We start from the raw sequence: 27419 nt of genomic DNA, 5'->3' as shown, positions 1-27419 counted from the left end.
TGTTATGCTGCCCTATATCACAAGTTTTTGTAATGATCGTTCAACATAACTAAGTTAGAACAGAGCATCATGTACCATCAGAAAGAAGGAATAAACTTGGATATGTAATGCAGAACTTGTTACCATTTATTTTCGTAATTGGAAATTTGACTGCAATAATACACCTACAACAGACTGATACAATGTAAATTGGGTATACGACACCCAGTTCAAATCAAGAAAGAAGATAAGCTGCTCAAGCTAAGAGATTCTTGTGTTTGGAAACTCATCTGAAATTGAATAAATAGCATGAAGTTCACTTTAACTATTTTTTTGATAGCTTAAACAATTTTCAGGTATTTTATTGTTACAGCCATTAATTTGTATGTACTAGTATGTTAAAACAAATTAAAAAGTTAATTAAGTTTTAATTACTGCAATCACAGTAATGTACAATGACTTCCATAATATTACTTGTGATATATTGCCATACACACATTTGATTAAACTCAGCTCCCTTTAAATGTGTGCTAGTGAAGTTTGCACATAGTTATCCATTTAGAGGCTTCTTACGAGAGAGTTAAAATTGTTGGTAACTAGCTGATGTGCTCGTGCTTTGCTATGGCAATATGCAGGCAGAACACACTCAAACATGCGTTTCTGCCGTACCTCAAATGAAAAAGAAAACAATTGAATTTATAAAATAAATTTAATAATAAGAATTAATGATATCAATTTATTAATAGAAATGTATAAAAAAATAAGAATTTAAAAATCATCTTACTAAAAAGAAATTATAAAATAATCTTATTAATAAAAAGTAGATCTAAGACAAATAGGAAGACTTATAAACCAAGGATGAGACATTCCATGACAGATCAAGAAAAAATAGGTTTATAAACTCACCAGTGCAGATAAGGATGAACTTTGGGATTAAAGGCATTTTCAAAATTGTCTGAAATTCACACTTAATTAAACTCTTAACTTTTCATAAAAAAAATTACACACTTGCACACTCATATATGGCTGCAACTTTTTCCCTTATTTATTAGCAGAACAACGAATGCAAAAAAGTCATTGAGTTAAAATTTGAGAAATAGCACTTAAAAACTAATGTCGGGAGTCTTTCAGTTCTCGCCAGTGATATGTGAACATCTAACTTCGGTAACAAGCTCATTTATGTGTTCTTGTGGTATCATGTTGCAAATAAACTTATATGAATATGACACAAATTTAACATAGAATTCTTTAAAATAATGCTGAGCGTGATAAATATTTATTGATTAATAAAATAATTGCGTTTCAAATAGTACCAAAATTTCTGGATGCAAATCACACGCATACTTTCTGTGCTCGCTGCAAGAATTTGCTGCCTGAATCATGTACATTGCTGCTACCATCATGTGCAGATGGCAGCACGAAACAGGGGGAAGTGTTAAAACTGTTGGAAGTGGTTCCAAAAAAAGTGAAAAAGACTTGCGAAAAAAATTCTAAACTCAGGCTTTGGACCATGTTTTTGACAAGGGATTTTAAAATACTGCCCATGTCACTAAACAAATAATTCTGTGAAGTTTCCGCACATTATGGAAGTTATACTTTATGACATTAATATAAATATTAATCTAAAACATTTAAAACACACATTATAATGCTAAGTATATGTTTGTATATTTGTTTTTACTCAAACAACTGAAATCACCTTCAAATAATTACTACTAACAAACAATTACCTTATCAAGCTGATTCAATTATTATGTTGTTAAAAAAAGTTACTGTTTTTTTTCCAGTGACAAGGTTTGAATGTAAAAATTTGCCCTTGACTTTTACAAGCTCGTTAGCTGCGCTACTGAGGCTATTGTGATTTTGCAAGAATATATAATATAATTATAATGCCAATTTTCTGATGCATTTTAAAACTTGTAATACTTTTTATTATGAATGTTTTAATTTACCAAATATATCCCAGTGTTGATTTCACTATCATAAAATTTCATTTGTGTCACCAATTTGTTTGGTTTGTCCCCGAATGTTTACGAAAGTGACTATGTATTAATTTATATTTCTACACGTGGGTCGGCCATCTTGACGTCTTAGGCACCGTGGTTACACATTTCCGTTCATTCTTTTGAAACCAGCGGGAGCCTTGGGGATACCTAATGCATCCAAATTCTTGCCCCACCAGTTTCGTGTAAAAGAGAAAATTAAGGCCCTAGGTAGACCTCTGCCGTGTGCTCTAATTAATGTGTTGTGAAAATATTGAGAGGATTATTATATTCTTCCTGAAAGGTTTATACTGCATAGAACAGCTGACTGAGCATGCAACAACATTACAATTTAAACTCTTGCTCGGATTTGTGCCCTGATTTAATTTTCCAAAATAATCAATTTACATTACACCGCCTCAAGAGCCATTTGCCATGTAAACACTTCACAGTTCAACGCTATATATATCCAAACGTGTAACCGTATCGTTTGATTCAAAATGAAACGAATGCAAGACTCAATCAAAGCAATGAATTTTTAAGAATCATGAGTGACTGAGTACATTCGTGTAACACGTCGTTCGGAAGTTGACTTGACTCAGCACAATAGCCCATATGGTTCCAATGAAACATCAGTTAAATATATTAGACACATTTCTGCAGATGCTCGAGCTTTATGCGCAGTAGTATTACGTGCTCCGCTACACAATTTAAACAAAAGAGAATGTACAACTACAACTAGGAGATGGAGCAACAACTTGGAAAGAAGCAATTGGCGTTATTCAAGCCATCATAAAAAAAAACATTTAATAGGGCTAACCAATGAAAAGACCGGTCAAACCCCCATTACAGCTTGAAAGGAAAGAAAGAAAGGAATTTGTAAAAGCATTATTTCCCAAACAGAATTTTCAAGAGAGGAGCCTAAACCAAATGTAACAAATATAAGTTTGAAGTCCCTACCCAACTACTAACATCACATCTCACACCGCCCTTGTGCACTGACCTCTAGATTACATCATGTTGCCTCTTCGAACTCGTATTGACGAAGAAGGAATTCATCTTGTTCTTACGAAAATAGAACTAGCTAAAATATCAACGCGCTGGCGCGAAGAGGGAAAGGAGTGGGAGGTAGGGGAAGTGGACAATCTGTGAAGGGAGGCATCGCATGGCCGGACTATCAAATAGTTTCTCCCGCCAAAACTGCTGACAGCACATGGCTTCTGTTACATTCACAAAATTACTCCTACAAAATGCTGTATACAGAGAGCTAAAATGTTTACACATTTAAAAGTAATGATGAAAAAACTTTGACAATTTGAATGATAGTGACCCTTGACAACTTTGCTTACTTTCACTCCTATTTGAAATAATTTATAACAGTTTTAACACTTTGTACTTTTGCAAAATTTATCATCACTGTCTTAATTTCTACAATTTAAACAAATGTTATCTTTTGCAATCATTATTACTAACAAATAATTTTTCTTTGTTGAAATTCCGTAATTTCTCACTGCGTGAATTCTAACATCCTATTAAAGTATACAATTTTTTTTTTTTCAAGTATACTCTTACACTGTATTCACCATTCTTGACAGAGAGTAACTAAAGGTACTGTATTCAAATGCGAGAGCATAAATGAACTCTCTCTCTTTATTTTCTGACTTAAATTGATGAAAGGTTTCTTGGCAGTTGACTTGTGATGGAACCTGGTAACAGTATTTGTCCAAGTTTTAAGACAACTTCGCCCAATAGCATTTATTTTTGGAATACTCCTGTCACTAGTACCTGTACAGTGACAATATTTTTGTACTCAGTATGCTGAGTTGGTAAGCTTTTGTATACATTATCGTTACGGGATTCTACTCGAGTGAGCACTGTAATAATTGCAATACACATGTTCAATATAAACCCTTCTATTTAAGGTTATATATTCTACATTAAAAAGTAATTTAATTTTTGTTCAGACAAATTAGTTAAACATTTCAATATAGTTAGGTATTCCAAGACAAATTGTTTCTAGCATTGAATATCCTACACCTGTAATGTAACTATATTCCTAGTGAAAGTCACTGCTCTTAAAACCTTAGGTAGGTCACAGTCAGTCCCTTAATTTTAGGATACTGATTTGTGTGACCTTTGTCAATATTTTATGCATACAATTAATGTTAATTGGATTATAATACTTACTGCAGTTGTAAGAACCTTTTTTATAAGAAAAATTAACATTTGTATGGAAAACATTATTATTTAACATTTTATTTGTAGGTGAAATAAACAGGACAATTCTAAATTAATGATAATACAATTTTTGTGGCTTTATACTTACAACCACCTGAAAGAGAAATGTTTTTTTTTTGTTTCATTACATGTGAGGTATAATATCTTATGGCATGTTTCATTCAACTTTAGTTAACAGTTTAGTTCACTGTAGTTTTTTAGTGTGCTTGAAGCTGTCAAAAAAATATTTGCATTAGTTTGTGTGTTGAAATTATTATTTTTTTCTTTTGTTTGCAGATCTCTGCCAAAATGATTGCATGCTGTGTGTATTTTAGTCAATAAGGTAGGTGTAGTCCAATTTATATAATTTTATGTTACCCAGGGGAAAGAGTGAGGGCATTACACAATGTCCTAATTCGTTCCCGGAGGTGAATACCAGCTTTGGGAAGCACTTCAGACCATACGTCACACAGATGTTTCAGCTTGCTTTGTCGTGAACCTTCAGTGTTAGACTTAATAATTTGAATTCTTTAACTACTGATAGATGTACTGACTTGGACATTTTTTTGAGCTATACTTTGGTTTATTGTTAGGCAGATTGTAACTTTATCTTATGTTTGCCCTTTTTGACTTTGGGCAGTACATATAATTCAAGTGAATCTTGTATAACTTATTGTTGTTCCACTAGAAACCATTTTTTTTTTTTTGTTTTGTTTCAGGAGTGGTACTGGTGTTACCTGCCAAAGAATTAATTCCAACCTAATGTTTCCAAACGAATCTAGTTCAGCGGATATTTTGAGATATGCAAATGCCTTTCCACAGAACTTTCAGGTGATTATGCGTCATTTGGTGGTTGGACGGGGGGGGATGAGTGTACCTATTTCCGGTCTGCTGGAGAGTGCTGTGTCTGGGTTCCAGGATGATGCATTTGGCAACCGGCTGCCGGCTAGGAGGCTAGCCGCGAGGCAGCCAGTGCCCAGCAATGTAGCGACGAGTGCAACTGCACAATCCAATCCTATCGACCAAGTGCCTGCTTCAAGGGTGAGTTTCCTTAGTACTGCCTTTGAATATATATACCGTATAGAAGTCGCCAGCCCAGGTTAAAATTTCTAATACGGTTTTGAGGTAGTTGGTTAATTCACCGCAGCAATCGCCACCATCTCTAGGGCATCGACTTGTGGTGATCCCTAGCGGACAAGTGTCCAACTCTTCAGACACCCCTTCCCCCTCCCGTTGAACGACGTTGAGCTGCAGTGAATGATGGATGAGGGGTGCGGGGAATGACAGCGGGCGACAGTGCTGCGCTCTAACGTATAAATAACAACTAAGACGATACAGGGCGTTACGGCAGCGCACTGCAGCGGTGAAGTTCCCAAGCTGCTCATTATACGCTTCTGAAAAACGTAGAGTAAATCCTATCCACTTGCGACTTCTATACAGTATATATATTCAAAGGTACTGCTGTGTGTGATTGTTCTGACCATATATTACTAAGTGAAAAAATTAAAAGGTACTTCCTATTAATTATAGTACCTGGATGACAGATTTTTGCTCGGTATTTTTTTTTTGTTTATTGTGTTTTTTAGTAATTATATTTAAAAACAAATTACATACTGATGACATGATGAAATATGAACAATATTTTTCGATCTTACCAACATAATAATAAGCGTTTTTTTCAAAGATCGTTTAGGCATTTTCATACCTGCCAACTTTTACGGATTGTCCGTAAGTTTTACGGATTTTAATATATTTTACGGTTTTACGGACGTCTTTAATATCTTACGGATTTATTTTTGCGTGGTGGTTTATTACCGTTCACTGTACGGGCCACGTATACCTGCCAACTTTTACTGTACCGGCCATGTTACCGACGCACCGACGGAAAGCGAAATGGAAACAATACAAGAGGTATAGTTAGTTATTTGTATATGGTTTGGACTGGACGGTCTACGGTCGTTTTCCACTTACCGCAATGAAAAAGTGCTTCTTTAAACGGAGGAACGGACCACAATTATTGTGACGTCAGCCCTACCTCCTTGGTCTGTTCCTTGTTCCTTATATTATATCTAAAATGGCTGACTATTGTTCGTAGTTCCAATGTAGTGCTGCGCAACCTTTTTTTTTTTTTTGTGTATTTAAGTGATGGGAACCATGAGTAAGCTAGCCAACAAGAAATATATTCAGACTTACTGTGCTGCGTATAACAATGAATTCCCATGTATTCTGAAATCGCAAAAAGGAGAAACTTTTGTGTTTTGCACAGTGTGCCGGTGTGATTTTAGTATTGCTCATGGAGGTAGGTCCGACATAACTACACACGTTAAGTGTACTAAGCATAGGAAAAACGTGCTTTCCACAGTAATTCAGAATGTGAGCGCATTTTTAGTATGGTGAGAAAAAAAAAACAACCCAATTTAGGTCCTCTGTCATCTGAAACTTTGCAGTCTATTTCTGTGTTGAAATCAAGGAATTGTTTGTTATGAACAAAGGTTTACCTCAGATTTATTAGGTAAAGCAAAGAAGGCAACTGCTGCACATTCAAAGTCTTTAAATTGCATCAAGGATGATAATCAGGAGATGACTGAAATATGTAACAAACATGTGATATAGCAAGGTATGTCTTTAAGTAATCTTGTTTAGTGAATACTATTGCTTTTGTTTTGTACTTGATCATTTTGCTTTTCATATGCATGCTGTGTAAATTGGCACATTCTGGATAGGTTTAGTTTCCCAGTAAATTTACAATATTGACTATGAGGTTTTCATTCTAGGCTATCGATATGCCCTTCATGTCATTAGTAAATTAGCAGAAACCAAATGGAATAGAAAAATAGAAAATAATTGCACATAAAACATGTAAAAAATTGCCGCATTTGATTTACGATACATTTTCCCAATTTAAAAGTTTTCTTGATGACCAAACTAAAAAGTTGGCAGGTATGCATTTTTAAGTGAACACATGAGTTAAAAAGACAAATAATATAAGTAAACAATTGAGGCACTTAAATTGAAAAGGAGGTAAGTGCAATTTTTTGCCAAAATGACATTTACCCAGGAAATCATTTCCAGTCACAAAGCCAATAGCTCTGAAAATGAGGCAAGTGCCTATGATATTTCATTATTTGTATTCAATTAGTCGTAAAGCGACACTGAGGTAACTCCATTACATTTGGCATAGAGAAAGAGGTAAGTGCCATAAAACAACTTACAAGCAATAACCTCCATGCCACAGTTATTGATTGTATTTATAATGGTATCTATGACATTCACACGTTAACCTACTTTATTAATTATCTGTGATACCGATTTGTTTACGTTTAACATGACATCTTCCTTGTTACATTATCTATGATATCAATACCGTATGTTTACATGTTTACTTTTCACTTGAAGATGGCACGATAGAAAACTGATTACGTTTACCAGATATGGTAAGTGTAAAGGAAATATTGTTTTATTCATTGTATGTATGTTCCACTGTATTGTATTCAAATATAAGTAACAGTCTACTGTACCGATTGTTACACTTTTGTTTTAGGCCAGTTGCAAATGTCGCTACAAGTGTCATTCTCTTATAACAAATGATTTTCTTATCTTCATTCTGAGTTTTGCAGTTTAACACCAGAAGCACAAGGTACATATCTAATGAGTCGCATTAATTTGACGAACATATCACGGAGGCGTCACGGTAAATATGACAATGCTTCCCAAAGTAGAAGACAAACATCCGCAACATATAATGTTCCATCAAAAGGTGGAAACATACAGGTATGCAACAAAACATTTAGAGAGATATTCATGATTACCAAAAAGAAAAATGAAAACCTTTTGACACGTTTGAAGAAAGGTTATGTGGTTTCAAAGATGGTCGTGGAAAGAATCTGCTTCACGTAGAACAAAAAATACAAATGATAAACATATAATTAAAAATCATATACTGTACTTTAATTTCCAAGAGAAGAGAGTCATTATTCTCGCCACAAGTCCTCAAAGGAATACTAGAGCCCTGACTTAAATATACATCGCATGTTCAAAGCATTTAAAGAAAAATATCCGAATACAGCTATAGATGAAAGGTTTTATCGTAGGGTATTCAAACGGGAATTTCCCAAGTTAAGTTTTAAAAGGGCAAGGATGGATACCTGCCGAATCTGTGATAAGTTAACATCAGAAATAAAGTCAGCAGTTGGGGTAGCAAGATTCCCCTTAACTGCTAGTCAAGAACTTCACCAAAGGAAGGCAGAAAAAGCAATGAAACTTCTTTCTTCCTCGATTCTGCAGTGTCAATATCCTTTCAAGTTCAGTGACAGTTGTAGCCATCGACTTGCAACAAGTTATGTTCACTCCTGCTTTGACACATAGTGATATGTTTTATTCGAGACAGTTGTCCAATTACAACCTATGTATACATGTAGGGAACACTTCAAGAAGTTACATGTGTATGTGGCATGAAGGTATTGGGGGGCGAGGAGGAAACGAAGTTGCATCCTGTTTGCTCAAAGTGCTCACATCAGAGTTCACACCGAACAAACATCTAGATATTTGGTGGAACAACTGTGCAGGGCAGAACAAAAACCGAATTGTGTTGATTGCTCTTATTTTTCTTGTAGTGAAAGGGCACTTTAAAGAAATTGACCTAAAATTCTTAATCTCTGGACACTTATATGCCAGCATGTGACATTTTCATAAACACAAGTTCATTGAAGATATCTTCGAAATCCTGGATAAGAGTGTCTGAGGTAGATCTGCCCAAAATAAAAACAAAACAGAGCTTCAATGAGGTGGAAGATTGGGAGAACATAGTCATCTTCAAGAAGGGAAAGTACAGTAAGTTTAAAGACATAAGTGAGTTTGACATGCAAGAAAAATCTCTGTCACTCAATGAATAGGGGCAAGGAAAAATGGTAAATAAAATGTTTCAATTTCGGTGAATAAACCAGATGATTTCGTTATAAAATTTAGGTATGTATTATAAGATAATTTCGTTGAATAAAAACAATGTATTTAGAATCATTTTTATTCATTTCATAAGCAATGAGATTCAATTATAACAATTTTTTACACAAGACATTCATAATAATACACATTTAAGATTTATAATACAATTTATAAAGAATATAATGAATATAGTTTTCTAGTCCTATCTCTGCTATGTGGTTTCCCACATACTGTTTCCTCAAATTTTGTATACAGTTTTAAGGCCATGTTGCCCATGTTGCAGTGTTTTTCAACTACTTTTGAAAAATTATAATAATTCCATTTGTATGGAAAAATGGAAACACAGTTTAAACAAAGATGTGTCTGTACACCTACCAAAAAATTGTTTCATATCATTTCAAACAATTTCTTAATATTTTTGACCAAATATAATAGAATTTTCAGTAGGCATAAAATAAGCCAAAGTCAATCTAAAAAATTGTGTTATAAAATTTGCAAAACTTGTAACCCAGGTTTGTGGCGTGCATAGTGTGACTGTGGATCCTCTTGATTTTTTTCGAAGCAATCTGCTACAATGTTTTTGAATAATTTGCAAAAGTACTTTTAGAGTAAACTAAGTACAGTAAGTCCTCGGTTTACGTCGGGGTTACGTTCCTGAAAACCGCGACGTAAATAGAAACGACGCAAAATGAGCCATGTTTCATGCCACCGGCCGGCCACGGCCCAAGGTCGGCCGGAAGCGCTGGCATACAGACGTGACAATGGGCAATTTTATCAGCAAATGACAACCGACAGCGTGGGAAACAAGTCCAACTAGTACTTCTCAGCTTTATAGAATGGTTATTTAACCAGCTGCTTTATTACCTTTATTGATTGAAATGTAAAAACATATATATATAGTACATACTGTACGTAATATAAACGCATAATGCATTCAAAGTGTAAGGATACAAAGTGGTTTAGCGCTACACAGATTTTACTTTGAGTCATTCGCGGGAGAAAACAACTCGTCTTTGTAGCACTGACAGATGACATGTTCAGTAAACTACTCTTAATTTTGTCTGCGTTTGATCGAATTGTACGAACTGTGGTAGGTGGCAGACCTAACACTTTACTAATCTCAACAGCACTCTCGCCCGAATCGAAACGTCTCAAAACTTCCATTTTCGTGGCTAATGAAACATGTGTTCTGTTCTTATTTTTTGAAATTACGTTTGAAGATAAATTTAGTCGTTTGGAAGACATCTTATGAAGAAAAAATCATAAATTGCAGTGAGCTGATACTGTAGGCCTACTACAAACTCATTTAATCACGATAAAGTTAACAACGGCACGTTTAAAACTCCGGCCAACTCAATGATATAGCGACTGAAGTGCCAAGGAGTTGGAAGAAAAGGGGTAGGAGAAAATGCTTTGTCGTTGCGGGAAGTAGATAACACTTCTACGTGCAAGATACGTGGGTGGCCGAGCGGGCGGGCTGGTAGTATTGCATCACCGCGCGGAGAGCAGGAAGCATCCCTCATAATGTATGATAAGATAAGGTGGTGAACGTGTAGCTTTCGCTACATAGCATAAAATAACTACCGAAGGAACAAAAGAATAATATACGGTGTTTTGGTTAAAATAAATATTTACGGTCATTGTAAACGACGTTATTGTGAATCGGCGACCAACTTAAATTGAAACATGAGTACTCAAACATTAGCGACGTTAATCTGAAACGACGTAAATCGGTACAACGTAAATAGAGGACTTACTGTAACTTAACATGGACTTCTTAATCTGTTTACATTGTTTCTGACAAGAATGAAATAGAGAACATGTGAAAATACTGAATTGTGGTAGTAACACAAGTACACAAAAACTTAAAATCCTTGACTTCAATGGCTAGCTCCAAAACACATTCCCAACATAACTTCAATGTTATCAGCCCGCAAAGATGTTCGCTTGTCGGACATGATGTTGCTGTACATGGAAAAAGCCCTCTCACTGTCAACATTGGAAACCGGGATCCACAGGCACTTCACAGCATTGGTTGCATACTCTGGGAAATCTGATTTTAAAGACAGCAGGATGGTAAGAATATCGATGTTCTTAGAAATTGATTTTAAGACTGCCTGTTTAGTCTGAGTGTAGCCTTCTAGAACAAGTCGAAAAGGCACCTGGGATAGGAAAGGAAGTTTTTCAATCTTGTTCTGCAACTCAACAGCGTCAACCTCTAGCCCCTTACAAGCAATTTCTCTGGGATCAAACAAAGCACCCATAAACTCTACAAAATCCTTGGCAGGATCACTGGCAATCAACGATGATAGCTTCAATAGAGACTTTTGTCCTGTTGAAACAAGAGTAGCCCTAACAGCAGATTTCAAGCAAAGTTGTGAGTTCAGCATCTGTGTTGTTTCAGGATGAAAAGTATTATCACTGGCCAATTTGAAACTGGTTTTCAAATCATAAAGTTTTCCTAGCAACCTGTGAGCAAAAGGATATGACAAACCCTCTAAAATCTCAAGCAATTCTACAGTTGATTTACAGTGCTCAACTACAAATCTTGCTTCACATTGCAAAACAGCAACTTTGTCCATAGACATCTGCATGTAATATTCTGTTGAATTTCCACTAGTTTCTGCATCTTCTGTCTTGAAGTATTCTAAAAGATGGGGTAAGTATGTGTCAATGTACTCCACAGCTTGGAACCACGAATTCCAGCGTGTTAAAACAGGAGATGGGAACAATTTGGGGTGAATGGACAATACCGTCAGAAACTGCAAATAGTGGTGTTTCCTTTTCCTTGAATTCAAGAAAAACATTTTGGTTTTCATTACACACTCATTCAGTTCGGAAAGCTGTGCCACCCAAATATTGCCAACCAGGCAGAGCTTGTGTGCCCAGCTCTGGATATGTAGCAGTTTGTCACTTACCAAAACGCGCAAAAGGTCAGCACATTTTGTCATGTACTTCGCCGAGTCGCAAGTGAAAGAAATTACGTTATCATATTTCACATCAAATTTCACCAATATATCAACAATTGCTCGTGAGCATTCTGTCGAATTTGCATTCATCAAAACTTTCGTCCCAGCTACAAGCAATTTTTGTTTACTGCTTGCAGACATAATCTTAAATAGAACGACAAACACACACTGTCCTTTCTTGTTGGTTGTTTTGTCACACAATAAAACAATGTCTTGCCCTTTCACCAGTTCTTTTATTTTCTCCTCCTCTTCAACTTTGAAACTTTCAAGGTAAGTGCTTCGTAAGGTAGATGAATGTGGAAGGTCACCGGACCCTAAAAATAAAAAATATTTATTTTCTCAGTTTGTATTGATTTCACACATTCTGAACTAAACTTTTGAAAAATAATCCTGTTTCCATGTGTTTTGATACTAGCACTACATACTTCTCTTGTGAAATTTAAAGGCCCCGTATTTACCTTGCACATTAATAAATTATGGAATTACCAGAGATGAAATATAGAAAAAAGATAAGTAGTTTTTATTATTAGCAAGTATAAAATAATGACCAGTTGGTGTTATTTTAAAGACTTAAGTGATTTGAGAATATTTTGCATGTGACAGAATGATAACAAGTAGCAGTAAAGTTTAAATTACCTACAAATGGGTTGTTAGCAAACTCAAAAAAACTAAAAATGCAAAATACATGAAAAGTGTTTTATTGTGGTAACGAGGCACTTCTACTTAACTTACCTGGAATGTATTCATTCATCCAAGATCGCAGTCCTGGATGGTCCAGTTTTTCAAGCGGGATGTTTGCTTGCACGAAAGCCCGCACTGTGTCTTTCGCCAATTTAGTTTTTTCGGCCTTGAGTTTTTTGTTCATAGACACATTTTCAACAATTGTTATCTGTCTTTTCACTCCGTTGCCACCATTATCCTTGTTGACTTTGTGCGAAGACCTTGGTTTACAATGTTTTTCGCAGCTATCCTTCCTTTTCCAGTCAACTGTTACATTGCAGTACTTGCACATCATAACTTTTTTATGTTTGTCAAACACACAAAACCCTTCACTTTCATACTCCCGTGCACTTTCAAATACACTTAAAACCTTTGGCATGTTTATGCACAATTTTTACTGACAACGAAGCGTTTGTTTGGGAGTTAGTCAAGATAATTTACGTTTAGGTTGTGTTACGTTATATTAGGTTATGTTACGATTTTTTTAATATTCTGCGGTAGCACAACAACCAGTTGGCAAACACGTTTAATTTTTTACATCCCGTGAACAGGGTCAACAAAGCACAAAGGTAACAACATGCGGGCTGTTCTGTTTGGTATACACGCCCGTAAAAAGTTCTGTTCCAACCAATACCATTCTTCCGTGATTTTTGTTATTCTTTTGTCTGGAAAGCTGTTCCCATTTGTGTACAGTCCGCTACGCCGAGTATCGTATCGATGTACTGAAGTTATTTCGTGCATTGCTAATAATTTTAACGTATTTTCGAATTAAATTAGATAGGCATTTCGCAATTTCGTTACCAAGTAGCCAATTTTGCGCCTTGACGGTATATTTCGCGGTGGTAATAAGATTTCGCGAAAACAAAATGTGTATAGGTGTGCTGTGGATAGGTTAAGTTCACTTTTTGATACAGTACAGATAATTGAAAGGGGTTTTACAAAAATTTCACGATTTCGCATTCACCATTTTTCACTGCCCCTATCAATGAAGGAAAAAAGAAGGATCTACTGAAGATGCTGCCATACATGGACCAAAAGTACCACAAATTTTATCAAGACATTAGTAAATGTTACAAAAATGTCGGTGGTATTATTATTTGTTTAGTTTTTAAATACTAAGGGTACCATATAATACATATTTGTCACCATTCTACATGTGTGTTTGAAACCACAGTTCAGTCCCTCAGACAGGGCAGCTGGCTCCTAAAAACCTGCATGTCGATATTCATTTATTCTATATATTTATATATTATATATATTTATATATATTATATATAATTATATATATTTATATTAAATATATATTTATATTCCACATATATATTATATATTCTATATATATGTTATATATATAAATTTATCTATATATTGTGTCTCAATTTATACTCCTTATTTGTTTTTTTTTCTCCTGAACAATTTCATCAATGGCCCTTACCTCCTATTCATTGTCATATTTATGGCTAGATGGTTTTTTGCTTCTCCTGAAAAATTTCATTAATGGCACTTACCTCCCTTTCAATGACAGTGCCTCAATTGATTTTCTTGGTCTAACCTCAAACCAAACACTCATTGGCTTGGTGTTGCTTAACAACGCCATCTACTGGAAAAGCTTTAGTGTTGTTGTGTCGTTAAAGCAGTTAGTTGCTCCAAATTAAAAAAAAAATGGTATAATTACTCACCAGTAGATGTCAGGAAGAGTCATTTATGTTTAAGAGTATCGATAAAGTTGATTATTGAAAACATGGATAAAACAACATTTTCTAAAAAAGAATCCTAGCTAGATCGATTTATCGCCCCCGAAACCCCCTGCATACTAAATTTCATGAAAATCGTTGGAGCCGTTTCTGAGATTCAGATTATATACATAGACACAAACACACACACACACAATAATTGCTCGTTTCAATATATAAGATATTTTTAAACCAGCATAAAATTTTTTTGTATTTGATAACAGCAGTATAAATTATTATTTTCATTTCTACCAACTTTCTTTTAGATATATTGTAATGTGAATTTAGTTGACTCTATTCAGGATGACAGTTATAACTTAGTAGATAAACTGACACTAAATGAAAGCTAATGGCCAACATCCATGAGACATTTTTATTTCATAGATAAACTGTTACCAAATAAAAGCTAATGGCCAACATCCATATAGTATTTGTAACATGTATTTATTAGATGTGAGCAGGATAGGGAATTTTGGTTGGAGAACATTTTGTGCAGGAAAAAGATATCTCGTGGGAAACTGGACAGGATGGGGAATTATTGTAGGTTACGAATTTCAAAAAATTTCCTTACTATTTCAATGTTGTCATTTTTATTGTGTAGACACATATCTAGTAATTATTCCTAGATAGAGGCAGATAATTTTCAAAGACTGCAAAATATCACAAAATAAGTTTAACCTTGTTAGAGTAATGTGCAAAATAGTGACCTCATATTTATAATTTTATAGCAAGTTATTTACTTTTATATATTTACGATGGCCACGTATCCATTCAGCAATATTACAAACACTTTTATTAGCGTTTATGTTTCTTTCAAGAGACAAATCCCAACGTTGCAGTGTCATGGGGGTTGTAAAAATTTGTGACTTTAAATACAAATTGTTTTGCGAATTTCCGCAGATTGTATTTTTGCTAATTTGCAAAACTATATTAAAATACCATTTATTTCACTGTCTTAAAACCACTATTTACACACGTAATATTATTATTATAAAAAGAACATTTAAATGCAATAAAACACTGAAATTCAAACTTACATATAATATAATCATGCCAGCAAAGTGAAAAACCAATAAAATTATAGTTAAAGAGGCTTTTCAAAATACAATACGTAACATTAAATATAATAACAAGAAAATAACCAAACATAAAATACAAGTATGGAAAACTAGGTTGCTACGACCTTGAAGGCTATACAATCAGCTGATATACTGCATTACTGAAGAAACATAATATTTAATGTTTTAAAAAATTAATTTTAATAACTGGGGAGGGCAGGGTCTTGCAACGTTACAAGCTGATTACTGCACAGATGTTGTTCAGTTCAAAAGTCTAGAAATGGAGAAAATAATAGTGGAATCATCTTATTGTCATGGCTTAGTGAAAAGGAGATAAAACGTGTTGTATGTTATAAGCTCAGTCAACATATGTAAAGGAGCATGCTAAGGAAATTGTGGATTTGCCGTCTTATTTATGATGGATCTAGTATTCAACCACCTATCATCTACCCAAACATGCACTGGACATGGTTTTGGGGAAGTTGTTGAGGGGAAGTTTCTGCCAGGAAAAAAAAAAGACAGCCATGGCAGAAGTAAGTTCAGTGCCTTGGAAAAAGCTTCAATTGTAGATATATTCAAAAAAGCAGCATGTTCAGCAAGATTCAGTGTATAAATTAAGTGAAAAGTACCCAAGTTGGGAACTCTACCAAAATGTTACACAAGACTTCAACCACAAAATGATTCTGTACAGCAAAGATGAGGAAGAACCAGGAATAAGAAAGATTAAAGGATTTTCAGAAATACATCAAACTGATATTTCTAAAGGTTACAAGGAAATTAAACCTTTGGCTGAAAATGTTAAGAAAGGGGAGTGGGTGTTTTAGCTAGAGTAGAGAGCAATGATATATGCATCTAGGGATGGTTGTAAAGAAATGTGTTCAAGAAAGACTTTAGTAGTACTATTTTGGTAGAGATTGAGTAGAACTGGTTGCATTGTTTTGCACTGTTTTGTGCTTGCAGCAAACATGGAAGGGCTTTACATTTTTCACAATTTTCATGTATCATATTTTATGATTTTGATGTGTTCTTATCAGTGTATTATGTATGCACTTACTTTGGCAATCATTACCGTGCATCTTCTATTAAAGAATTTACTCTGATAGATAAAAAATTAGACCTCAGATGTTTACCACACAGTCTATCCTACACAGTCGGCACTTCAAACAAAGGAACATAATTCTCCACTTGATTAATCTGCAGAAATTGATTTTCCTTACCTGACAGGAATCCAGTCTTATTCAAAAACCTTGAAGCAAATTAGGCATTATTTATAGGGAAATTAATAGTATGTGTTCATACAAAAAATATATATTTATATTAAAATTGTTTTGAAATCATAGGTGTGTTGGAAGTTATAACTTTTTAATATAAACTTTTATTTTACTCTCTCATACACACATGTGACAGAAAGTGTTATTTCTGAACATCTCCATGTTAGTATAACATTGTTTATTAAAAATGGATGTAACTGTATTTCTTTTGTGTAAAATATTAACAGTATTTTTTACAGTAACAAACATAGCAATAGGGTATTTGATTATAGTTAAAATATTGATTTAAATGTTGTTAGCTTTACAGTGAACATTTTTCAAAACCAATTTAGCCAACGCATTATTCAGAAATATATATGATTATTATAAGAAATCATTAATAAAATAATTAAATTTTCATGTTTGACCACGTGATTGAAAACGCACGGGTTTGGCTGAATCTGGCGTGATGTCACCTGCTTGTAAACAGTAAATGCCAGTCGAAGTTTTGTACAGTGCATCTGTGTTTTCTTCAAGGTTTTTTTCGTCATATTAACTAGTATTCTTATCTAATGCTGACTAAAAGTAAGAAATTATTGTAATTATTAGAAAAAATATAATGGAGACCAACTTCATTAAAGTTGACAGTGGAAACCTCCCGAGAATAGACGCAATAATGGTTGGACTATTTTTTAAAAACAATGCCGATTTTTATGCTGCAGAATTAAAGAACGTGAAAGTAGCGTTGTAAGTGTTATTACAAATGATTTAAATATACTTTTAATTAATTAAGTAAATTAGAAAAGCCTAAAAACATTTTATTATTGTAAACATTTTATATGATGTTGACAGATTGATTGGTTTGACCATTCAATAACAAAAGTAGGGCCCCAGTTAGAACTAATTTAAAGCGAATAAAAATTAAATGAAGTATGTATTTCAATGTATATAGATATAAAATTATTCACCAAATTATCGTTTTGTGAACCACAGTTATGTAAACATTACTTTAATAGGTAAGAGTTCCGTATCGCGTATCCAAATTGGTCTCTTGCTATGGATGGCATGACCTTGTACATTTTTGTTACCATGGTACATAATTTTTCTGTTTTAGTTCGTCGAAAGATCCTGGATATAATCAAAATTTGTGGGAAAATAATTACTAATGGTCGTAAGTTGAATGCATGATATATTTCACTTTTTATTCAAATCAAGATCATAATTCATTGGTAGATCACAAGTTTTTGTTTTATGCAGTATATTTCCACGTACTAAATTTAAACAGCAAGCATCATTTACCACAGGATCAATAATTATAGGATCATGCCATTAGGAGTGGGATAAACCTGGATACGTGATACGGAACACATGAAAGCATTAGTACTTGCTGCTATATCTTTCGGGTCTCTGCGAGCAAGCATTAACCACTTTTGTACAATCTTACAGTTCTTCGGAATGCTCACAAATATTTTCTCCGGTGATTTAACGGACGTGTTAGTGCATTGTGGCACTATGCACCATTTGTAAGCCATTTCACATAACAGTAAGAATATCAAAGTTCTCACTAGCTGCATTGCGACGTGAAAGCTGACAGTTTGTTTACAAGCATGTGACGTCATGAAATCAGGTGACCTGCAAACATGGCGTCTCACCGTTTTGGCGGCTTTTTTATTCATTTAAACTTTGATGGTTATTTTCATAGAAAATAGATAACTTCACAAAGAATTAGTCAAATTGCTTAGGTTTTATGTCGTAATAAACAATTTTAGACATTTACCTAAAACCTGTCAAATACCCTATTTCATATTGATAACTGGAAGAGGGTGATTGTTCAAATGTACTATTTATCCTGACTGTTGAGGCTGGACTACATTTTTTAATTGCAGAAAGAACACCCATAAAAAAAATTCAATCATGATGAGCAATTATAAATTAATATATTTTAGCAACATAGCCAAAGAAGTAGACCTACTTCTGCAGTTCTCAATGTCCCGGGCCTTTTATAAATTTCTCTTTGAGTACTTAAGACTGTTTGCTTGTAGGTACTTGGAACCAGGTTCGCTTTCCTTACAATATTGCTTGCATGCAGCTGGTATTATGTCCATTGTAACCAGTTATTCACACAAATTTTCAGAATAATACTTCAGAGTGTATGGATGGATATTTTTATCATCCAAAGCAAACAATTACGAATGCAGTGTCGCATGTACCATTAGAAAAAAACTGTCATTCCGGGAGTTTCAATGTCAAATGCTAATGGCCAAATATGCAATAACTTCATTAGTGCACACTACAAGGAAATTGCTCACGTGGCAATTGAGACTGCTGTACCAGAATCATGCATAAAAACATAGGAAACCACATGTTGGAAGATTTTGTTTAATTTGTTCAATGTGACACCTAACCTTACAAAAAGAAGTAAAATCACTTCTTAATTCAGTACAGAGTTAACCTAACTTTTAATATGTAAATTTTTTTATAATCTGCAACTATTCAAAAAACTGTTTTATTTATGATGAAACTAAAATTAACATTTATGTAATTTAAAGTTGATATGTAAATTTGAATACTTTCGTGGAAAACAAAGGCTCCTCACCCATGGCATTAGGAATTGTCCACAATAATCTGTTGTTCGCTACCAGGGTAACCATTTACTGTTGTTATAAATAAGTAGAGACCTGCAAAATTTGCGGATTCATTCAGTGATAGGCTAGAATTCAAACACATATACCTCTTAGATAATTTTGCTATTGGCTTACTGTTCATCTGGACGAATCTCAACCAGTTATAAACCCTCAAGCAAAGAAGGATTGAATCACAGACAAATCAGCTGAGACGACTTAAGTCGGCAGCCAATGAACTTGCGTTATTTGCCCTAGTGTACAGGGGTATGTGCAGTCTATCCTGAAGGTCATCGAAACCGTGAATATATATAAATTCACAAACGTACTATTTGACTAATGTAAGCAGTGCTTGCTTAAATTGAGTAGAATTAAAATATTTAAAGCACGTAATGCAAAAATGCATGTTTTCCGTCATAAATCATCACACATTGGTTAAACATAACGAGAATATAAATATCAATTTGTAGATGCTGATTGTTGTTGTAAACCGTATTAGTAAAATGTTTAATTTTGTTTTATTTTATTTTATATTTAAAGAAAATAAATATATATGTTATTTTTCCTGTGCATAATAAACTAATAGTGAATTATGTCATCTTTATGCCAGTGAAAAAACAACAATAATTTAATTTAATTTAATTATACCTTCGAAGAGAATTTTTGTTCAACTTCACGTCAAAAGATAGAAAGCTTCAACATCCCATAGAAATCATATTGCCTCATTTTTTCTATCAATCATGTACAAAAGTTCTTTTGAGACATATTTTTTGTTTGAAATTTAACATCTGTATTTTTGTTATTATAATTATTACCATAGTTGATGTGTAATGTATGTTTGTGAATTTTTTTTGTACTATAAATTAAAAAAATGAGTTAGTGTACAGAATACACACAAACACGGGGATGAACAATATTTATTCTTTGTGTGCCAATGTTGGGCTTTTTTCAGGATGCAACCAATGAAAGACCTGCCTCTGTTGCTGGTGCAGTGGCTGGTGATGGAGAATGCAGATTATCACAAGCTCAAATGTTAAGCACAACTCACGAAGGTTCCAAAGATGGAGCGGAAATGTCTCGGCACGCAGCTGTAGAAAACTCGCTTCCAGGGGCAAATGATGGTGATGTGAAACAGTCCAAGATGGGTAAGTTCCTAGTAGAAATAACCCTGTTTTGTTGCATAATCGTCGCACCGATATTTTAGGGCGTCAAAATTTTGATTAAAAAAAACCTCTCGTGTAAACGTCACATGGTGTTTTTGGTTCCACTATTATATTCTGAGTGCTTTGTAGGTGTCTTTTACATATAAAACAATGTATTTTAAAGTAGAAATCTAGTGATGGGATTTTCGATACCTCGATACCTTCGATACTTGATGGTATCACAAAGTATCGAGTATCGAAACTGTAAGTTCGATACATTTTTTCGATACCGGAATGCTTGTTCATTTATATTGAATTAAGTTTTGAGTCGCCATCGTACAAAATACAACTACAGTAGAACCTCGATGATACGTTCCCGTTCCATACATTTTCCCGTGTCATACGCCGATTAATTTTGGTCCCTCCGAAAGTACTACTATATTTACAATGGTTTACTTTCCCAGAACATACACTTATAAAATCATTAATTTCCCGTTTCATATGTTTTTACGAACCGGAAAAGTCCTAAAATTCACAAATTTTTTTGTTATATATATCCCTCCTGATGAATTACCTTTTAATTAATGCTTTTATTTTGAAAAATGTTCATTGTTTACCTTTGCAAACGTAAGAAAATAACTTTATTGCACCATAGATATGGATAGTATGAGGAAGACTGTGCACTTCGCTAGTAACATCTATGGCCAGCACCAAGCGAGACTAGTGGCACAAACTAGCAATGATTATGAAAATGGTGCACGTGCTTTACCAAGGCACGGATCTCATTTTCTGCATTAATTAATCTTTGAACTGAATATACTCGTTTTTTATTGTTTTCTTGCGATCGGATTGTTTTGTATTTTACGTTTCTCAAGTTAAAATTTTATTGAAAATTGTTCTGTTGCATAAAGTTGTTTGCAAAATGAAACAAACAGGCAAAAATTTCTGATTTTCTATTTACAATAGCCTAATTTTTTTATTTCTAATTTAGGCTTGGTGACTTTCCCCCCCCCCCCCCCCCCAAGACAGGACTGCTTTACTTGATTATGGACTATATTTTATATTTCTGGTTGTTTTATTATATGTATATATAATGATGAATCCATATCTTTCATTAATATAATGCAATTATTTACACATTATGTATTTAAGTTTAATCTGACATTGTGCTGGTATGATAGATTGAATTTATATAGTTTAAAACTAATTTATCTTATTTGTAATGATTGTTACTTAATGGGAAAATATTTTTCCCTGGAGTATCGAAAGTATCGAAGTATCGAACTGAAAAAACAATACAGAATCGAGTATCGAAAGTGTGGTATCGTCCCACCTCTATAGAAATCTAATATTTATTCGGACATTACCACTTAGTTAATTAACGTAAATACCAAGTTGCCTGATGTGTAAATTTTCTTTTAAAGACGTTTTTAAACGTTATAACCTTTATCTGTTCGCCTGCGTCGCCGCGGTGTACCGCTCATAAAAATGTAGCCAGCGTGAGTTTGCATCATTCATGTTTGGTTATTTTGCTTCCCATATAGAGCGCTCACACATAGTCGAATATCAATATTGTTATCTCGCCGATTGCATGCAACACGCGCTCTCTGTAGAGTGCCAAGTTAACTACATTTGATGACCCGCACTCTTTCGTGGTGTGTACTATGACGATAGTTACGCGTTAGTTCAGGCTCGAATTCACATTTTGTTTTCCTATTTAAAGTTGAAGAAATTAATTAAGTTGAATTATTAATTTTAATTGTTCGGCGTACTCTTATATACTCCACTTTTTAAATAAACGTACTTTCCAAGAATGGGTTTTGTTTTTATAAATAACTTGACCTAACAAAAAAAAATTTTCTGTATAAAAGTTACACCCCTACTTTTGAAAGTTGATTTTAGTATAAAATGTGCGACGATTGTGCAATAAAACACGGTAGTTGTGTGTGTATCTCAATTTTTGTCTGATGCATCAAAGACACATTTTTTTGTTCTGGATGTTGTATTTGTCAGAGGAAACGGGAGGCTGCTTGCATGAGAAGACTGAAGCGCATGAAAAACGTAACTAGTCAATGATGCGGTTAGACAACTTGTTAATTTGTAATATGTATCTTTTCTTTGTTATTATAATCAGTCTAAGGGTCATCAATAACTCTTGTATTGACGACTGTCAATTTTTCGGAGTTTTTGCGGTCCCAAGATCATGAACTACTAACTAACATGTGAATGTTTTCTGATGTGCTGTGAACAAAACCAATAACTCATCTCTTTGATGAGTTCAAAATGAAAGGAAATACTACATTAGTTGCTACGCCAGTACAAACATACTAAATGAATTGATAGGTCTTGTGAAAATAAGTGTGGCAAAGTATTGGCTTATTATATTTAATTTTTTATGCAAAATACATATGAAGCTCTGTGATTTGAACCATCGCAGCTCTGATATGTAGGTTGGAAAACATACGCCTATAACCGCACGGTCATCGAGACATATACCAGACTGAGAATTAATAAGGTATATATAAAAATAACATGCATGCATATTCGGACATGTATTTTTTTTTTAATTTTAAGGAAAAATAGCACCACCTGTTCGAGACAACCGCCATCTTGCATTAAGTCACAACTGTTGCAATTCGTGTTAACATCTTGTAAATCCGTAATTTTAATGCTAGTAATTCCTAAAAAATAAAAAAAAAAATAGATAGTAAAAAGTAGGTAATTTGAATTTCAAAATGGAAAATCAAGTCTGAAGACTGTTGATTAAATCCAGCAAAAAAAGTTTTGCTTTAAAAAAATTAAAATGACTCAAATCAAACAAGAATTGAAAGTACAAGATAAATCTAAAAAAATCAGTGAAGTTGCCAGTAAATCTACGTGTCCTAAGAAGTGTGGACATATTACGTAATTTAGTACATATTGGGTTAAGTGGCAAATATGTACTTAAAATGGTTGTCTCTTATCTGAAAGATTACTTAAATATTATTTAATTTTTTTAAAATGGTCAATTACTGGTAAATTACAACACCTTTTTAGATAATGATTGGAAGATGTCAGAAGAAAAAAAAGCATTTTGGAAATTTTATTATAACTTTATGGAAAACCTGGAAGTATTGATGGTTGTAGTATGTTGAGAATTACAGCGGTTTATTGGGGTAACTTAATTATCTGCTACAATTCAATTGGGTCTAGTACATATGTATGTAATTTAATTTTCAGTGACTTTTGTTTATGGATAAACTAGAGATATTTTTTAATCACCTTTATATTGCTCTACCTTGAATAAAAAAAAATTAAAACTTTTGCTTACTTATTTGTTTGTTGAATACTCTCAGTTTAAAAAAAGAAAGCTTTTTAATTTTTATAAGTGAAGAAGGAAACAATTGTCAGCCATTTTAATAAACAGTGCTCTGCGTGAGACTTCCTAGCAGATGTTTCACAACCATCAATGTAATTTTTACTGCAAATATACTGGAGATGCAGCACTATCGCATAAAAATCACATTGTAATTTTCTCGCGTACTTTTTAAATTGCAATTTTCTTTTCTTGTCGTGGACATTAAAGTGTACTAAATGTATTCCAGGAAAGTTTTGCTGTTATAAAGTTTTATTTGGCACCCGCATGCTTGCTACGTCCCCCGATGATCACTAAAGTAACTATATATGAGTTAATGGTGCCAGATGCAGGTCTGCCATCTGGATGAAATCAATGAAAAAGTGAGTTCTGCAAGTTCTATTTGGGCGACAAATCGGCATGATGGATAGGACATTGAAATCTGTTCCCTAAAAATAAGGGACTGGTCGTGTCCTGTCGTGCAATAGGAATACGGTTAGGGTACAGGTGCAGCGTATCACACTGAACCCTTATTTTTTTTTGTCTTGGAGTACCGGCATATGTATGTATGTACTGCCTTCCTGCCCAATCAACGGGCACACTTCCCAATGCCCCGATCAAAGTCAATCATCTCCATATCAGAACACTAAATAGATTTTTAATGCTGGAATCACAATAGCACGATGGCAGTGACAGAAAGATTTTGAACCAATTATTTTCAACATTAGATTATTGTGACAAAAATTGCAGATGCGACAGAAATCCTTATTAGAAATATTTTCTATTTCCATCGTGTCATGGCCACGGTGTTATTGAGATGCATGCCAGAATTTTGTTTTCAAAATATATTATTATTCTTGTATTTTTAAGGTTTTGTTTACTAAATTTATCTGTGAAATCTCTGAAATGTGTTAACGCACAATGGTTTTTACTACTGATTATTAAATTTGTATTTAGCAAATTACTCTCTTAAACTTTTCTAGAACCTGGAAGTATTGATGGTTGTAGTATGTTGAGTAACAGCATTTTATATATAATAGTTCGTTTTTGATTGTTCCGTGTGTAAACGCAGTATGTTCGCATTAACACAGTATTTTGCTGTCCCATTGTTATCTTCGCATCGAACTGTCGCTTATTCTGATGCCAGCATAAAGAGTATTTTCAAAACAGAAAGTAACTACTATAACTTTAACATAAAAAAGTTAATTATGTACAACTAGCCTTAATCAGAGCTGGGTGGGTACCCGGTTATTCCCTAACTACAGGAATCGTGTCTTTCCCAAGATGTCAGACAGGAAATTACTTTTTTCTATTTCCTAATTTTATTTTGGTAATATGCACTCTTAACCTGGTTCAGTACATTCACGTGATCAAAGACACACCATATTAAACAATTACAAAATTTTCACAGGCACAATGAAAAAGCACTTTATTCAGCATTTGAAACACACACCTTATAATAATGGTTGTGGAATGTTTCTCTTCCACAATTGAAAATATAATTTTTTAAAAATTAAATGCATAATAGCATAAACAGGTATTTGTCTGTGGGTTTTTTTATCATTCATGTACCATTAGCGAAAAACATGTTAGCAAAATTGGCGTTGAACATGGACTACATCGACAAAAACACTGAAACTGTTGTGCTATGAACAAAATGCGATGACAGTCGTTGAATCATTAAGATGTTTTAAACACTCGCCAAGGCCTATAGACGTTATGACTTATAGCTTGAAAGCAACTTAAACGTATATAAAATTATCAGAACAAATGGGTACGAGGCCATTGTCCACTAAAATGAGTGAATAACCTAAGTTAAAAGAATAAATATGAACTAATTTATTCACTTTTTCTCATATTAGGCTTTTTGTTTTAATTTAGCGGCTATACAATTATATGTTAGCCTTTTTTGTGTTCTTGGAAAACTACCTACCTCTAAGAATATTTTACTTTGAAATAGTATGGAAACTTTTTAAATTTTTAACCTCAAATAAATAATTATCCCATCTAGTTTCCTGCGAGATAATTTTTTCCTAACTAAAATTTTCCCGATTAAAATTTCCCTAGCCCACTCATCTGTACTTAAAATTTAAATTTTCTTTAGTTTACAAAATCTACTTTTTTTTTTTTTCAAGTTTAATTAATTTTTCATCTTTTAGGAAATGTTGCGTTAACTAAATGTGGGAAACAAACCTACACCCTTATCTGACTGGGTTTTGTTTACTTGAAATAAATTTGTAAAAAAAAATGTTTCAATTTATTTAATCTTGTCATCAAAAAACTTCCTATTTTTGCTGTACAGTTTAAACTACAATGGTTTTACTTTAAGCATTGAATTGTTTCTTTCAGCCTGACGCATGGGGCGTGTGCTGCGTGTGCTGTTGACAGGAATGTGCGAGCACGCTCACCAACACCCCAGTTCCAAGTCTGAGGCCTTGTGCCAGGAGGGCCGGCGAGAGCACAGGGTCGGGGCGCGAGCTGGCCCCGACTCACACTCCCTGCTCTCTCCCGAGGCTGTATTCTCTGCGTCTGTGATATCCAGCTCAAGTTGCGGCACCGCGCAGTCTCCGTCCCACCACCGTGCATGCCGGCCTGCCACTTCTTCCAGCAGCAATAGTGATAGTTCATGTGCACAAAGTCTGGACACGAGCGCGACTGGTGGTGCCGGCAACGCCGACTCTCTTACGATTACTCAAGATTTCAACGATTCTAGTGAATTGAGGATCGCTTCGCCTGTCTGTAACATTCCCGGGGTTACGCCCGCTTCAACAGTCCAGGGTATCGTGCCCATTAGCTTTAATGATATTACTAACGTTAGCGATGAGCGTGTGATGTCGGACGATGGACCCGCCTCGAACGTCGGGTGGGGCATCCCCAAGGGTCTGGGGTTGCGAGGTGGGGGCGAGAGCTCCCTGAATGCCGGGACCACGAGCTGGGGGGCTCAGCCCGGGGGCGGTGCTAACCCTGGCAACCCGGCTGGCACGGGCTGGGGCGGCAGCAGCCAGGGACAGGGTGGCACCGGCAACCAGGGGCAGTGGGGCAGTGCTGCCAACAGGAGCGGGGCTACCAGCCAGGGCTCGACCAGTCAGCAGGGCGCAGGTAACACCTTCAACACCTTATATTGTCTTCTTAAAATTATATTAGTTTATTGAAGTACAGTATAACCCTGTTTTTAAAAGGTGCAAAAAAAAAACTTTATAAGAAGGAAAACGTTATAAGCAGGAAATATAAATTTAGCACTAGTCAGTGTTTGAATTTTTTACCAATGAATTCAAGCTATAAAAAAATATTGAAACCATTGATAGGTACACTCAATGCTCGAATTTGGTTAACCAAGCCATCAAATTTTCAACATCATTTTGCTTTCAGCATCTGTTTTATTTGTCTTTGCTAAAATATTATAGTACTACATTCGTACATCAGAAAATACACCACAGTGGCAAGGAACAGAAGTATTTAATATTTTATTTCAG

The 27419-nt window shown here is 34.5% G+C and overlaps 1 protein-coding gene across 7 annotated transcripts in view; it reads left to right on the top strand.

The window, feature by feature from the left end:
- Positions 1 to 27419, top strand: part of LOC134531973 (protein Gawky) — a 161677-nt gene that overhangs the window by 24548 nt on the left and 109710 nt on the right. For all 7 annotated transcript variants that reach the window (XM_063368087.1, XM_063368109.1, XM_063368119.1 and 4 more), the window contains 5 exons: positions 4476 to 4521; positions 4898 to 5009; positions 5097 to 5219; positions 20423 to 20615; positions 26335 to 27045. In XM_063368087.1, coding sequence (XP_063224157.1) covers positions 4941 to 5009; positions 5097 to 5219; positions 20423 to 20615; positions 26335 to 27045 — 1096 coding nt within the window. In that variant the 5' untranslated portion in view covers positions 4476 to 4521; positions 4898 to 4940. The remainder of the gene's footprint in view (positions 1 to 4475; positions 4522 to 4897; positions 5010 to 5096; positions 5220 to 20422; positions 20616 to 26334; positions 27046 to 27419) is intronic.

The sequence above is a fragment of the Bacillus rossius genome, chromosome 1, assembly GCF_032445375.1.
Source record: "Bacillus rossius redtenbacheri isolate Brsri chromosome 1, Brsri_v3, whole genome shotgun sequence".
NCBI lineage: Eukaryota > Metazoa > Arthropoda > Insecta > Phasmatodea > Bacillidae > Bacillus > Bacillus rossius.
This window is presented reverse-complemented; position numbering and strand designations above follow the sequence as displayed.